The following is a 15466-nucleotide window of genomic DNA, read 5'->3' as shown; positions in this document are numbered from 1 at the left end:
CTTATTGTTTATGAACGTGAAGGGATGGTTTAAGTGAGCGCTGCCACTACTGTCCCCACAAAAAGGGCCAGCTCTCCACAGCAGCTCCCGTTCTGGCAGCGGTCTGACTGACCTCCCTCCCCTCCATCCCCCAGCACTGTCCCTGACAAACACCAGGCGCTTTACACCCAGGCCCTACAGGGACACAGAGGATAGGCCCAGCCGAGCCAGGCTCTTCCCCGTTAACTCTGCTCCCTGCAGCTGGCCCAGGGCCCTGCCTACCCCTCAGCCGCCCCCACGACCCCCGGGGCCCCCCGAGATGGCGGAGCTCCAGCAGCCGGGCCTGCTGTGCCCGGCAGGAGGCGGGTCCCGCCCGGGCACGGTCGGCCCCGTCCCGGGGCTCCCTTCACGCCCGCCCCGGTCCCTCCTCCGGGGCGGCCCCGGCGCTGTGGCTGCGGCGGGCGGAGCGGCCCCAGGCAGCCTGGGCCGAGGAGGAGGAGGCGGAGGAGGTGGGTGCCGGGGCTGTGCGGTGGGGAGGAAGGGATGGATGGGGAGAGCTGGACCCGCAGCTGCCTCCCCGCTACCCGCTGGGCAGCTGCTTTTTGCCTTGCTGCTTTTTGGAGTGGGGCGACGGTGCTAGGAGGGAAGGAGGGAAGCAGCCGCGGGGAGGCTCGGGGATTGCAGAAGGGACAAAACCGTGCAGTGTTTTTGCTATCGCCGTCAGAAAGAGGAATTGTGCAGAGGCCTGTGCCGATAAGGGGAGCCCAGCGCTGATGCTGCAGGCCAACCAGCAAATTATTCCTCCTTTCGCATGTAAAGTCATCAGCCTCGATAGGCCCATTAACCTCTGATTTGGTTTGGTCCGGAGAGGGTTTTGGTGTGCTTTGTTTGTTTTCTCGGTGGTTTTAACTGTGTCAGTGCTGTCTTAGGAAAAAAAAATACTGGCAGATGTTTAGTGTCTAAGGTTTTGCTGCCATCAGTGTATCCAGTTAGAAGCCGGATGGATATGCTTCTGTTACAGTAAAATGAGCCTAATTCCATCAACGAAACTGGAGAAAAGGTGGGAGACAGCGAAGAAGATAAAATAGGAAGGATTCAGTGATGTTAGTTTTAGGCATTAAGCCATGAAAACAGCTTCTGCTGGTTTTAGGTACTCTCTGCTTTTCTGATAGCTTTATTTCAGAGGACAGACCACCTGATAACATCTACTTAAGGGAGTTGGGCAAGTGTCAGTCTTTGGCCCTTTTCCATACCAGTGGATGTGCAGGTGTACATGTTTGTTTATCTATGAACACACAGACTCGGCAATCGCAAAAAGTATTTGAAGTATACTAAGAGCTGACTTTAAGCTGTGAAAACACTTGTATAGTTCAAAGAATGGACTTACTTTCCAATCCCACTGAAAGAAATGACACTGAGTCACATGAGGTATCAGCATGGAGTGGAGCTACTGCTGTGCTTCCACTCTGATTTATATTCCTCCTCTGACATCAGAACAATACAATAGAGCAGCACAAGACGTGACCTACAATATATTAACTTGTTACTTCAAAAGTCCTTGGTTTTAAGGATCAGTTTGTACTTTCAATTTGTTGTGAAGTTTGATTCTATCTGTGCAGTACCAAGCAGGTGTCAGTCCATTTTGTATGGTTTTGGTGGTGTTAGTTTTCAGTGCTGATACCAGGGAAAGATTGGGAGAATTGGGAGTATTTGGGAAGGTGGTGGGTGACCACGGTCATAGATTTAAACTGGTCATGAAGTAGTTCTCTTGGATATAGCCACCCTGACTGTGGGACTAGAGGCCAGTCCTCCCTCTGTTTACATGTGAGGATTCATTACAGGTTTTGAATCTTTAGCTTGAGTCTGTGACTTCAGCTGCTCTCAAGAGAATAGCCTACCGTTTACGGGACCTTTATCACGGTGATGTGATGACCGACATCAGTTCAGATGTTTATTGAACTGAAAATAACAATGTTTCAGTTATTGTAGTGAAGGCGGTGGTAGAATCTTTAGCAATACCAGAACCGAGTCACCTGAAAGTCAAAGTCTGTGTCTGGGTGCGAGCCTGGGTGAGCGAGCAGGTTCTGGGAGAGATGAGCAGCTTGGAAGAGGTTTGACATTTGATCCATTTGACTCAGTGGCCATTATAAGAACTCGCAGTTTTTGGCACTGTGCATGGCTAACTTGGAATAGGAGTCAAATAGTTCCTAATAGAATTAAGCCCGGAATAATCCCATGCCTAAAGTATTTCTGCTGGCAGGAAGCAAAATGCTCTTACTCTGGTGTTGAGCCAGCTGCATGGTGCTTTCTGATTGGGGATGGGCAAGTGAATTGCACCTGTCCCCAGTTGATGAGAAGTATTGTCAAATCACCTGCAGGAATGTGGTCAGGCTCAGACCGCTGTGACTGTGATGAAGTCTGGAAAAAAAATGCACACATTCAGATTTGTGCTAGAGTCTGCTGTCCTATGGACAAAACAACCAGGACCACACCGCCCAGCAGAGTGCTCTGGAGTTCTCCCCCCACAGCTCGTCCATATGAGGAATGTGGCTGCTTTTGGCTCCCTTCCAGCTTGTGTGTCCAGGTTTCCTTTCCCAGGACAAAAATGTGCAAGGAGAATGTTCGGCTGTGTCTTCCTCGGATGAGCTTGGCGTGCTGCCACATGATATAGCCACACTGATAGACCCCGCTTGAAACCGGTTGGAGTTAACTGTCCTCTAGATCTCATCCTCAGTAACTTGGACAAGATGATGGCTGAATCCTATAGCAAAGGAGGGACCTAAACTGAGGCTTGCTCAAGTCCTGCACAGTGTCTTCACTGTTGCTCTAGAGAAGGTAAATCCAGGCCCTGATTTTGCTCTGAGAGACACAGGTGCAACTTTTGGGTTCTGCCAGGGATTTTATTCAAAAAAGTGGGATTGAGATTCATGGCAGTGACCCTGGGTTGGATCGATGTTGGGTATACAAGGTAGTAAAGAAAAAAGGCTTTCAAAAGTTACTAATGATTTTCAGTTTCCAACCAGAAATTAAAAGGTTTAACTGTGATAGTCACACAGCGCTGGTGATTTCACAAGATGCTGACCATTCACTAATGAATAGAAACGCCTCTTTTAAAAAAGTAGAGCATTGGTTTTTATGAACTTTTGTAGCTAAGAAGTCGTCGTTACTGTGACTGCTATACAGACATGAAGGGTTTATCTTAATTTTGAAAAAAAATCCCTCTAGGGAATCTTTATCTAAAATATTTCCTTCTCTTCCCTATGTTTTTATAATAAATCTTTTTAGAATGTAAGCTCTGATAAGGTTTGTCACAGTAAAGAATACGGCAATAGAAGAATTCCATTAACTGCTGTAGAGGGAGTTGGTGTTCAACACTGCAAACAGACTGAAGTGCTTCAGAGTCAAGGAAAGAAATGTTTAGTGCATAATAAAACAGTAGCAGTAAGCACTTACCTAGGAGTCTCTTAAATGTTGCCACTTACTTTGCGAGTGGAATAATTCACTGAAAGGGGCCAAAGTCTGATCCCCAAGTGCAGTCCAGTCTCCCTCAAGCTTTACATCTTCAAAACAGAAACCAAGGGCAGACCAGGGGACCAGACGGACCAGGCTTGTAAAGCTGTCATCATTTTGGCGTCAGAGGCAGAGCTGCAGTGATTTATTTTAACTGAACGCTGGCTCATTAGTTTTGGCTCCCTTTCACCGTTTTGCAAGTTGTAAGGAAAAGTTCTCAGGAAAAGTCGATTTGTTTTGTGCCTCAGTTGTGGACCAGGGTCTCATCATGACCTAATGTATTAAAAGCATAACCAAAAGATACGTCCGTATCTGATGTTTTTCCTTGAGCTTTGTAACATAAAACCCATTTGGTTTGTGTTACATTTACCATAGCTACAAATGTTCCTCTCATGGCCTGCAAAACCAGAGCACAGTCTGGACTGCAGAGCCCTGGCAAAAGGGTTGGAAGGGACCTAAATGTTACCTCCATGCTAATGACTGAAACGGTGCCAAAGGCTGTGCTTGGTGGCTGGACCAGCGAGCACACTCTGTTCACAGCTATTCTGTGAAGCTCTCTTAACCTTTAAAAGAAGGCAACTGCATCTCAGCTGGTCTTGGGAGTGGTTTCCAGTGCACCTTAACTACTGCTACTGCTGATGGACTAACTGCTAGGCCTGTGTGCCTGAGAACTGCTGGTGTGCCAAAAATGTACCAAAAGCAGGTTTTGTAGTTTAAATCGATTCATTGCTGATCAAATGGTAATGGTTGTATCTGTGGTGTGATGTGGTTTGGACATGGACACAGTGACAATCTCTGTCCCAAAGATGAGGGTTGCCTCTGCCTGAACCGGTCCCAGCAGATGTTTGTCTGTCCTGGTTTCAAAATTTTCTGTACTGGAGTTTTCATATGCTCCAGAGGAAGTGTGTTCCAGTTTTTAGTTATCCTTATATTATGCTACCTAAATCACGTTTCTTCAAAAGCTGTCTGTCTTTGGAGCATGTCAAATAGCACCCATATCCCAAAATAATTCAGATGTCTTTTGGAGATGCATTATTCATTGTGTTGTGGCACCTGAGGAAATGCTGGCTCTTGCAAAAGCAAAAGATATCTTTGATTCCAATAACTGTCAGTGTCTTATTGTAGAAAATAAAGCAAAGAAACTGGAAATGGTATGGAGAAGAGCTGGGCTGGAAAAAGTGGGCCAGGAAGGGTACAATTTCCAGCTTTTCCAGTGGAATTATGGCAGTCTGGGGTACTTGTATGGAAGAAGCAGATGATCTAGATGGTGGCACATTTGAACTAAATGAGGCATCCAGTAGAGCAGGGACTTGAAGAATTAACTTTGTTAGGTCACTCTTAACTAAGTTAATAAATTTGTAAAGTAGTAAGTTACACCTAGCTATTTATCTTTTGCTTATTTTTCCACGAGATGATCAAATCTGAAAAATGACTGCTGTCTTTAACATTCAAAAGGGTTGGAAATTTCCTGAGCCTCCTGGCAGGGGATGGTAGTTAATTTGACATAAAAAATGATACTAGAAAGTACTTCTAATTTCATAACAGATGCATAATGTAGGGCAGTGGAGAGTCTCCTGGCAAAGACGAGGAGACTCAGCGCATTTGATAATCGTGACAGAAGCTGTACAGACTGCTCTCACTTGCTGTAAGCTTAGATCAGAAAGATTCTGAATTTTCCCAGCACAGGAGAATATTTTATGCTTTGTCCACTAGCTTGCCTCGATGGTATGAGAACCAAGTTTTGCTAAATTCAGTCTAATTAAGAAGGCAGTGGGGGTTAAAGCCATGACGTAAACCCGTGTTTACTGCTGGAGCTGCTGCCGCCTGGTTAGTAAGTGAAAGACTTCTTGGAGCAGCCGGAGTAAAATGCTGCTCCAAAACCACACGCAGTCTCGCCGGGGTTTGAGGAATGCTGGTTTCCTGGAGTACTGACATAGTATGGGCTGACTTTAGGTTCAGGGGATAAACTCGAAAACTCCAGACTCCAAACAATCTCAGCTTTCGTTGGCTTGTGTAAAAGTTAGGCCAAAGGGCCCACCCCCCTCACAGTCCCGTTTCTGACCTATCCCACATTAAAACTCCAGCATCTTTTGTTCCCTACGTTGGAAATATAAAATAATTTTTGTGTGTTTTCCTGAGGAAACGGGGCTTATGTGATTTAACTGCCAGTCTGTTTTAATTCTGTGGTGATTTTATTGCACAGGCCAGGTTGAGCCTGAGAGGAGTGTACACCACTGGCTGGCCCTTTGGACGTGGCACTTTTGAAGGACTTCCCCTGCGAGGAAGCAAGCAGTGCTGTGCCTGCGGGCCTCAGAGGGTAGTGTCTAATTTTGAATTCACAGGTATAAAAATAATTTCTGTGTCCTGAGACAGGGCAGGCACTGTGGCTAAGATTTGTCACGAGCAAGAACAGTTGCAGAAGTCTCTGCTTAGGAGATCAGGAGACCTGCTGGTGTGACTTGTTGGGATGAAGCATGAGCCCTTTGGTTTGTTTTGTTTTGTCTATAACCCTCCTGAAGAGTGGGGTGTATGTGCTGTCCCAGCAGGTCCTTCCCCACCAAGGAAAAGGAAGTTGTGGCCGTGCTGCACCTAGAAATTTTGTTGTGTATGCAGACCAAGCATTAACAGGAGTGACCTACACCGTGTAATTTTGGGTCTAAATGTAACCATCTTTAAGTTTAATGTTAGCTCAGTAAGAAATCTGTTTCTTACTGTGCTTTAGGTTAGAAAAATGCCACATAGAAACTGAAGTATTTTTCCAAAGCAAAGATGATTTTAAAAATTTGCTTACATCTGTTAACTCTGGAGGCTCTTGTCTGAACTTAGGTCTGTGCGTGCGGTGCCTGCTTTTTAAAGAGCTCAGATGAGGGCTACCAAAATAATTAGGGGATCGGAGCTCCTGACATTTAGGAGAGGCAGGGAGAGCTCGTTTTGCTTGTCTTCAGGGTACTCAGCTACCTGTTGGGGGGTACAGAGGAAACAGAGCCAGCATCTTCTTCGAGGTGCGTCGATACAGGACAAGAGGCAATGAACACAAGTTGCAGCTCGGGAAATTCTGATGAGATATTAGGGAGAAAATTGTCACTGTGAGGACAATGAGACATGGGGACAGGTGCCTGGAGAGGCTGTGAAATCTCTATCCTGAGGACACTGGGAACTCAGTGGGACCAAGGTCCTGGGCAAGCTGGTGTATGCTGACCCTACTTTGAGCACCCTTTTGGAGCAGGTGACCTCCAGAAGTCCCTTCTGACCTGTGGTTCTGTGAGTCTGTGACACAGCATAGGGTGTGTCATGAGTTAAGGTTCTCTGTGAAACAGCTCACTGCTGGATTTGCATTCAGGAAAGTATGTTACTAACGTATGAATTGTAGGAGCCCAGCAGTGCTGCTGCTAGTTGAACGCTGGAGAACTGAATATGATGACTCTTCCTGCCATGAAGTCTTCCCATGCTGACTTTTCAGTAGGTGGCACTTTCTAGATGCCTGAGTATGGGCTGTGAGGAAACGCTTCACCAAGCAGTATTTAGGCATCTTTCTTTCAGCAGTTAGCATCTTCTGTAATGCTAAATACTTTGAAAAAGTCACTTCAGTCTCCAAAGTTAGTGCCTAGTTTTAATCTTAATTTTTTTGAGATTCCATTTCCCAACTGTCAAATTGGGGGAGCATCATCACTTTCAGCAGCAGTGTAGTGACGACTACATAAAGCCCAAAGGAACATAAATAATTCTCCCTTCAGAACATGGTTTGTGTCCTGGCGCTTATGTATTGCCATAGAAACACAAGAAAACAAAGCTGTGTTTCATCTGATGTGGAGGGACTGCTGGAAAAAGAACAAAACAAAACAGGTGATCATTAATTAATTAGAACAGTTATGCATGAAAGGACCAGCCTTAATTATCACAATTCCTCACTTTACAATTTTCCGTGGTAGTACCTTCATTGTATTATTTTCGTTTGTTTGTTTCTAAATAAAAATCCCTGTTAAAAATTGGAGCTATTTTCACAGCATTTCACACTTGTATCTTTTTGTTGTTTCTGAGGGAACAGAACTGAAAGAGAGCCTGTGTTGCTGCAGATGCTGCTGCTTAACCCATGCCGTGAGCTCAGTGCAGGGACTGTCTCTCAGGCTCTGAGTTCAGCTCTGTTCTCATGCCCATCAGCAGGAGTTTTACCATTGCCTACCCTGCGAGTGTCTCTTTTTTTGATTTCCAGGTGATGTACAGCTCAGCAGAGAACTTGGAGGTGAAGCATGTGTGTTATACCGAGTGCATAAGGACTTCCCTGAAAGCAGTAGCTCAGAATCTGCAAGAAGCGTTGGAAAAATAAGGGAGATAATAGACATTAAAAGTCCCCAATGTTCTGGAGGGTATCTGCTCAAATTCGTTCATATTCTGAGAGGCCTTAAAAGACTTTTTGAATTTTTGAGTGCCTAAGTATGTGCCCTGTCTCGTGTAGGGGAGTGTGTGTATTAACAGAGCATAAACAGGATGTGCATTAACAGAGCAGAAGCGGGAAACTGTGCTAAACAAATCCATGAGCCAACCAACCATTTCATCCATCAGCACATGCCTAATTTTTAATAAACCTGCTGATACTAAAAGTCTGTTTTAAAAGAATGGTAAAGTTGCATTAGATGGCACTCTAATGTTTGGCAGTTCTGGAGTGAAGGTTGCTTGTCAAACCTTAACGTGTATCCATTTTGTGTCTGACTTATCATAATCTTTTAACTGGAGAAATCCCGTAAAATGGGAGAATAGTCTTTGCCTTTAATGTAGTGGAAAATTAGAAACCATTCACTTGCCCTGCCCTTAAAAGCCTGTAGAAATACACAAGAAAAGTATATGCATGCTGAGAGCACAATAATTGATAGGAGGAGATGTTATTTTGGAAGTAATGCTTTTCTCTTCAGAGATAATTAGAAACTTTTAAGAGTTGCAGAGTCTAGAAGTCTGACGGAGGTTTTGAATGCAACTAATTTTATGAACTTTTGAAAGTTGTATAATTCTCCGAGTTAAAAGGTCCCTTTTTACCTTTGCCTTTCAATAGCTCTCTACACGTCAGCTGAAAATAAATCAGGTTGGAAATCCTGATTTTATGTGAAGTTATTAATTCGTGAAACAAAAGAAAAACCCATTGCTGGGATCTGAAATATCTTGGTCTCAAGTGTCTCTAAAATATAAAGCAGGAAACAAAACCTTGTTTATCTTTTGCTTTTCAGGTCCAAACCATGAATTACGTCGGACAGTTAGCAGGGCAAGTGTTTGTAACTGTGAAGGAGCTCTATAAGGGACTAAACCCAGCCACGTTGTCGGGATGTATAGATATAATCGTTGTACGTCAGCCAGATGGAAATCTTCAGTGTTCCCCCTTCCATGTACGCTTTGGGAAAATGGGAGTTCTACGTTCTAGGGAGAAAGTGGTAAGAAAATGCACACCATTGGTATGTTCTGTGTGTGGGTTGACTGGAACGGCATGAGTTACTGAATGTTTTGTGGTATACTAGTCAAGGTTTTCTTTAGACAGTCTTTACAATGTGCTTAAATTGAGGGAAGCTTCAATTAAAATGGTTGTTACAGATTATTGCATTTCAAAGTGTAATTTGTAAGACATTGTCATAGACAATGTAAGACATTGTAATAGACAAAAGACATTTGTAATAAAAATTAAAAAAGAAATAATTATGTGATTTATTTTTGGTAGAGCAAAATTTTGAATGTGCTAATTTGGGTATGTACTCAATTTCATTATTAACTATGTATTAAGATCCCTTTGTATACATGTGTATACACATGTATCGATAGTTACAAAAAGGGAATTAATATTGAAGTAATATTTTCAGATAACAGAATGTTAAAGTCAATTGAAGCTAGAAAAAGCTGTGGGGACTTTAGATAAATGTAATCAAGCTGAATGACCTGGCAACATGATATCAGATGAGAAGTTGCCAGTGACTAAAGCAGGACAGATTATTTTAGGAAATATTGTGTAACTACATATAGTCTGAGTTTTGGTGGTAGCTATAATTGTTCAGCAGAAAGATTCAAATGTCACCATGCACGTTCAATTTTTACATGAATTAGAAAGGAATGCAAATATTTAGGATGGATAAAAGTTGAAATTGTTAATATGCCAAGAATATCCTGTGCCCTGAAATATAACATAAATGTAGGATTGTCCAAGTGCTCCCCAAAATACTGTGAAAATGGATTTTGTGGCAAAAATGGTTATAGGCAAAGAGAGAGATCCTCCTGAGAAGAAATGGAAATGGTTGGGGCTGTACAGCATTGAGGTAGATGTGTGGAAAAAAATCAATATGTGAATTGTGTAGAGAATATAAATCAGTTTTTATTTGTGCTTCTCGTGGTGTCTGTCTAATGAATTTGAAAGGCAGGATATTAAGAATTTCCAAGTGGAAGTACTTTTTGCACGATGCAAAATTAGGCTATGAATTAAAAGGAAGAAAAGATTTATGTGATGAGTGAAGCATCCAGAATTACATTTAAAAAGATTCAGGACTTTGTGTAATGGATATATACCTTCCTGAGTAGAGGAGCAAGACAGCGGTGAGCTGAACAAATTCGGACAACATACTGACATTTGATGGCCTTGTGAAGGGATGAGGAGAGAAACACAGGAGTTTGTGTTTATTACAAGGTTTCCTATGCTTCTCTGAGAAGCATTTGTCCTGTGACAATAGTAGGACAGCTGAACAGAAACTGTATACCATAAACTTTATTTTCAGTTAAAGAAAATGTTAATTTCTTCCAGGTTGACATAGAAATTAATGGAGAGGCTGTAGATTTGCACATGAAACTAGGAGACAATGGAGAGGCCTTTTTTGTTCAGGAGATGGATAATGATAAGGTAAGAGTCAAAATTTTAGTTGGTTAAAATTCAATGCTTAACTCATCAAAATCAGTTTTGAATTTAGGAATTTTGTTGAAGAACATATCTTTATCCATTTTATAATTTTGAAAGTTTCTGGACATTTTTCTGCTATGGAAATTCAATACCATACAGCTTTTATAGATAAATATATTTATTTATTTTTTGAGTTGCTGAGGTTGGAACAATCTGAAGAAAGTAGTCACATAACTAAAAATATCAGAGTTTATATGCATGTCAGCGTGTGAACAGAATAACTTGTACACGGTTCATACGATCCAAATATATGTGCAACAGAGGATGATATTCCCATGGACCTATTTTTTGCGGAACCTTTGCTTTGAACGCATACACTCAGCAGACTGCCAATATAAAGTGCACATGCATTTTAAACTTCTGCGCACAGAGTAATTCTAGTAATTCTGGTACTCACCAAAGATGTGATCTTACAACTACTATTCATGCGGAATTACATTTAAAGGAGAATGCTGCTGTTGAGCTGTGTGATTAAGTACTAGTCTTTGTGAGTTATGGTCATACTAGTTTTGAGTAGTTCACATGTAATGTAATCTAACATAGAAAAAGCCCTTTAAAGGCATTGCGCTTCAGATATTCCCAATAATGTTTGTTACTAGCCAAAGTGGGATGAGTGTTCAAATTTTTCTACTGAGTACAATACTACTGGTTTCAGGTGAGATTTCTGCCTATGGGGAGTTTTCATCTCTATATCTTTATAAAGTCTTCTATGTGCTAACAGTTATTTGGTGACTGAAAAAGGCTAGAAATGCTTCCATTTGTGTCTAGAGTTGTGTACATATATTACTGCATAAGAGAATGTTCATGTGGCCTAGTTATAAACTGCTGACCTGCCTTGACCAGTATCTTCCTCTGAGTCGTGAAGGAGAATTGGATTTTACAAAATGTTCGTGTTAAAAAGTAGGATTTTGTTTCTGCTCTGTATCTGGCATCAGGTGAATAGAGACTCATGACACAAACTGGCTAATATTAGATCCTCTTTGTTAAGAGTATTGTTCCTGGCTTGTTTAGGGAGATGCAGCTATGGAACAATTGCCATGTGCTATAGGATCATGCTGAACATCCAGATGCCAGATCTTAGCTACTTTTCTGAAGAGTAAATGACTTTCAGTGATTGTGCATAGAATTTAAAACTAGATTTATGACTAGCAGAGGAACTAATATGTTGCATGCTTTGGATTTTTGCTTCCTCAGGAGGTAATTCCTTACCATCTCTCTACATCCCCTATTATATCTGAGGGAACTGCTTTAATGGAAGCTCAGCTGAAGAGAAACTCTATTGACAGGATAAGAAACCTGGACAACAGTGCGTCCTCACAAGTATCACCCCAAGCTCATGGATCCCAGCCTGGTACTGAAACATCTCCAGTTTGTAACTCTGTGAAAAAAAGGAGGAAAAAGAGGAGGAAATCTACTCATAAAATAGACAGCTTAAAAAGAGAAGACAATGGAGACACGTCAGAAGATGAAGACATGTTTCCTATAGAGATTAGCTCTGAGGAAGAAAAGGAACCATTGGACAATTCAAGGTATTACAGCGGAATTGAGATACATAATAGAAACCTAATGTTAGGTTTATGTTCTATTCTGTACCATCTGACAGCAATTTCTGTATATGTCAGTACACATGGCTGATGAACATGTTTCTCTAAGAAAAAGCTTTGGGCTAGAAAGCTATCAGGAATGCCACTGACAAAAATAGTGAAAATAACACTGAAAACAAAAACAATGTTCAATCACGCTGTGCATTAGAAGGTGTGAATCAGATAACATTTATCTCTTTATCTCTTTAGTTCACGTTAGACTAATTCTTTTCTGCACTAGTGTTCTTTTTTTGTTCGTTTGCTTTTTTTCTCCTGGAGTATGTAACAGTTGAGTAATCAAGTATGGTTTTTAAATGTCATGTCTTTCCCTGTACCTAGGATCCCTGTTCCAGATGTGTTTGTTGATGAAGTATCTGACATAAAGGCTCCGGTAGTTTCTACATATTCTCAGTCTTCATCTTATCCTCATTCAGATGGAGAATGGTCTCCTCTTCAAAGGTAATTTTTGTGATAGTACAGTTCTAGATTGCCGTCCTCTTTCCACTAATTTCTTTTATGCTAGTGCTGTATGAAGTCTTATGAAAATTTTGTTATCAAACATGGTCACTGTCAGCTGCTAGATGAAATCAGATGGCGTACAACAACTTCAGGTTAACTCTGTCGTTGATTCAACAAATGCATACATACAAGTGCAAGCCCACAAATTCTAAACAATATTTATATCTGTTGATTTCACTGCTTGCATATAAGTACTTTAGAGAGGAAGATCATTTTATGAAAGCTGAATCTTTGCCTGATACACATACCTTTTAAGGACTTCAGTGAGTGCAGACGTAAATATTTGGTACTTTGTGTATACTCCTTGCAAAATCAGAGCTGATGTATAAAAATACTGTTTTTTAATGAACATGAGTATGAGCTTCTTGTGTCCATTTTTAAAGCTAATCTAATGAATTGCAATGGTAGATAGAAAATATTTATTATGTGAAAGAACACATACAGTAACTTGCGTACTTTTTCCTGTATGTGCATTTGTGTGCATGTGTATACCTTTGGGTTGGAAGGGACCTTAAAGATCATCTAATGTCAAAGCAGATCAGTTTGGATCTCCTTTCTTGTGTCTGTGGAACACTGTGAAAAATGGACAGTTCTTCACCTGACGTCAGTTACACTGCATTATAATCTAAATGAAGAGTGTGTGCTTATGCGGCTGTGCACGTGCCCCACATCTTCACAAAGACTGTTGGAGTGGGGCGGTATTTATAAGACTTTGTTGTAAGTCTTACCTCAACACACTGCCTCTGTGGGTGAGGAATGGAAGAAATGAGAGCAAGGAGATGATTTCAGAGCAAGGGCTTAATTTAGATCTTCTGGAATGCAATTCAAAATAAGCTTTCTCCATTGACTGTAGAGCTTAATGAGATCAGCTTCATTAGTTTGGTGATAACATGTATCAATACCCTGCCCCTTCTGTGGCTCTTTGAACTGTACGTTCTGTTTGTTTTTGAATTGTGATATTCTGGATTTTGAAAACTCTAGATTCACGCGTTCATGTAGCTAATACACAAAGCGCTTGTGTTAATTAGCACTTGTGAATAATGACACCCTGTTTTTTTTCCTACCAACATGTTGTGCTGTCCAGTAAGCCTATAGATTGCACAGGGCAATCCTCTCTTCTCACTGTTCCGGCAGATGGAGGCCTATCTAACTCTTGTCCTCATCAATCTTCTCACTTTTCTCCTCCAGACAGGTAGAACAGTTGTTCTCCCTCTTTTCTGTGCTGCTCTTTAATCCTTTTAACATGTTAATACACTCTTGACACATTAATTTCACATGAACTTTGCTGAACTTATAACTGCACTTATTGCTAACCCAGACACTTTTAGAAAAAGTGACATTGAAAACCATGTCCTCTGCTTGCTTCTTTGTGAGCACTGATGGGAGGTAAGTTGCCTTGATGAATCATACGATGAAAGGGGGGTGGCTAATGTAAAATCAGGACAAAGCAAACCAGGGTTAAAACTGAAGTTGATTAACATGATATCAAAAAAACCACCAAATAAACAAAAAGGAAGAACTCGAGTGCCCTCGCTGTAGTGTCGGCTTCCTTTGGCTGTGGACTCTCTTTTACAGAGCTGAAAGTGGGTACGGACATTTTTATAATTTCTTAAATTCAAGGTGTCTCAAGGTTCTGCAGCCAGGCCCTTTCTCTCCATTAAGTCAGTGTAGACATTACAGCAACTAAGTTAAGCCGTCTAAAGTATGTGTCTGAACATGACCTCTACAGTTCTCCTTTAGTGCTCGGGAAGCTCTGAGTAATAAATTGAGCTAAGCTGGTCGTTATCTCAATGTTGATGCCATACTAGGTACTTAAGGCTGTATCAAAACTGATAATCTTGAGGGTTTCCCAGCTTGTAGATCTGCTCTCTTTAGCCTGACCACGTAGCAGCACCAAGCTGAGGTGAGACCCTGGGGTAATCAAGAACATTCTCCTCAGTGTTTGTAATGGGAAGGTAGGGCAGGCGCACAAGTGCAGGCCTGGAGCAGTGATGTCTCCTGTATGGCTCTGTGAACTTTGCTCAGGAGTCCTGCAGTGTAGACATACAGCTAAAGTGCTGTAGTAACTTGTCTGTGTCTGCAACTGTTTTCCTCTGTGAAGTAAGAAACACTGCTATGGCCACCCCAAATGAAGCTCACAGCTACTGTTGTGATATGTACATGAGGTAAACCTCTTTCCTTCTGTCCGCTTTCCTAGTTTATTTGACTTTAGTCAAGGCAGAACTCTTCTTCAGGTCACACTGCTGTCTTTGCTTTCAGTAGGAAACACTGCTGAGATCAGCATGGTGTGTTGCTGCAGAGCTGCCAGTCACAGGCCAAGTTCCTGTCTTTGACATCAGGTTACATTCAGGGCATGCAGAGGTTGTGTGAAGGAACACACAAGTCTGGGACACAAATATTCAGTGTTTATGGGATATGAATTGGATGTGCTGGTCTAAATGACTGAGCTGAGGTTGCCCTTCTTTCTCATGCAGCGTTGACAGGACTGGTGGCTCTAGTTTGATCTGCAGTGTCTGCAGCAATCTGTGGAAGGTGAGAGAATTTTGGTTGGGCCAGTGCCTAACTTAAGGACAGAGGAATTGCATGAAAGTCAAGGCGTAGTTCAGCCTGAGATACAAATGTCTCAGTGATGTAAGAAATAAAATCCCTGAGTCTTTGATTCAGTGAAGTCTGTACAGATTACTATTCACTGGATTGCAAATCCTGCACAGACTTGGTATTCAGCTTTATCGACACCTTGTGTAAGTGTCACATTAATCCAAGATTTAATTTGAACTAATGGAGCAAAGAAAATTGAAGGAATGTGATTGTGAGCTTTATTAGTCTTCAGTGTGATTTTTACTTTGGTGGCAATAGTATGAAGGAAATAGCAGCTGAAATAGTCTCTGAGCAGATAAAGGAGACATCTGGCATCACATATGGAAGCAGAACTATACAAACAGGAAGTAAACAAGCA

General features: G+C 41.8%; 1 protein-coding gene across 5 annotated transcripts in view; it reads left to right on the top strand.

The window, feature by feature from the left end:
* Positions 1-359: 359 nt before the first annotated feature.
* Positions 360-15466, top strand: part of LPIN1 (lipin 1) — a 46140-nt gene continuing 31033 nt past the window's right edge. Inside the window, exons 1-6 of one of the 5 annotated variants that reach the window (XM_083829544.1) lie at positions 453-488; positions 7700-7729; positions 8706-8906; positions 10256-10351; positions 11603-11937; positions 12331-12450. In XM_083829544.1, the coding sequence (XP_083685670.1) occupies positions 7703-7729; positions 8706-8906; positions 10256-10351; positions 11603-11937; positions 12331-12450 (779 nt within the window). In that variant the 5' untranslated portion in view covers positions 453-488; positions 7700-7702. The other 4 variants (XM_083829546.1, XM_083829547.1, XM_083829548.1 and 1 more) reach the window with 4 other exon arrangements.

This window comes from Anser anser, assembly GCF_964211835.1.
Source record: "Anser anser genome assembly, chromosome: 3".
Taxonomy (NCBI): Eukaryota; Metazoa; Chordata; class Aves; order Anseriformes; family Anatidae; genus Anser; species Anser anser.
Note: the sequence above shows the minus strand (reverse complement) of the source record. Positions and strands in the feature narration are given on the sequence as shown.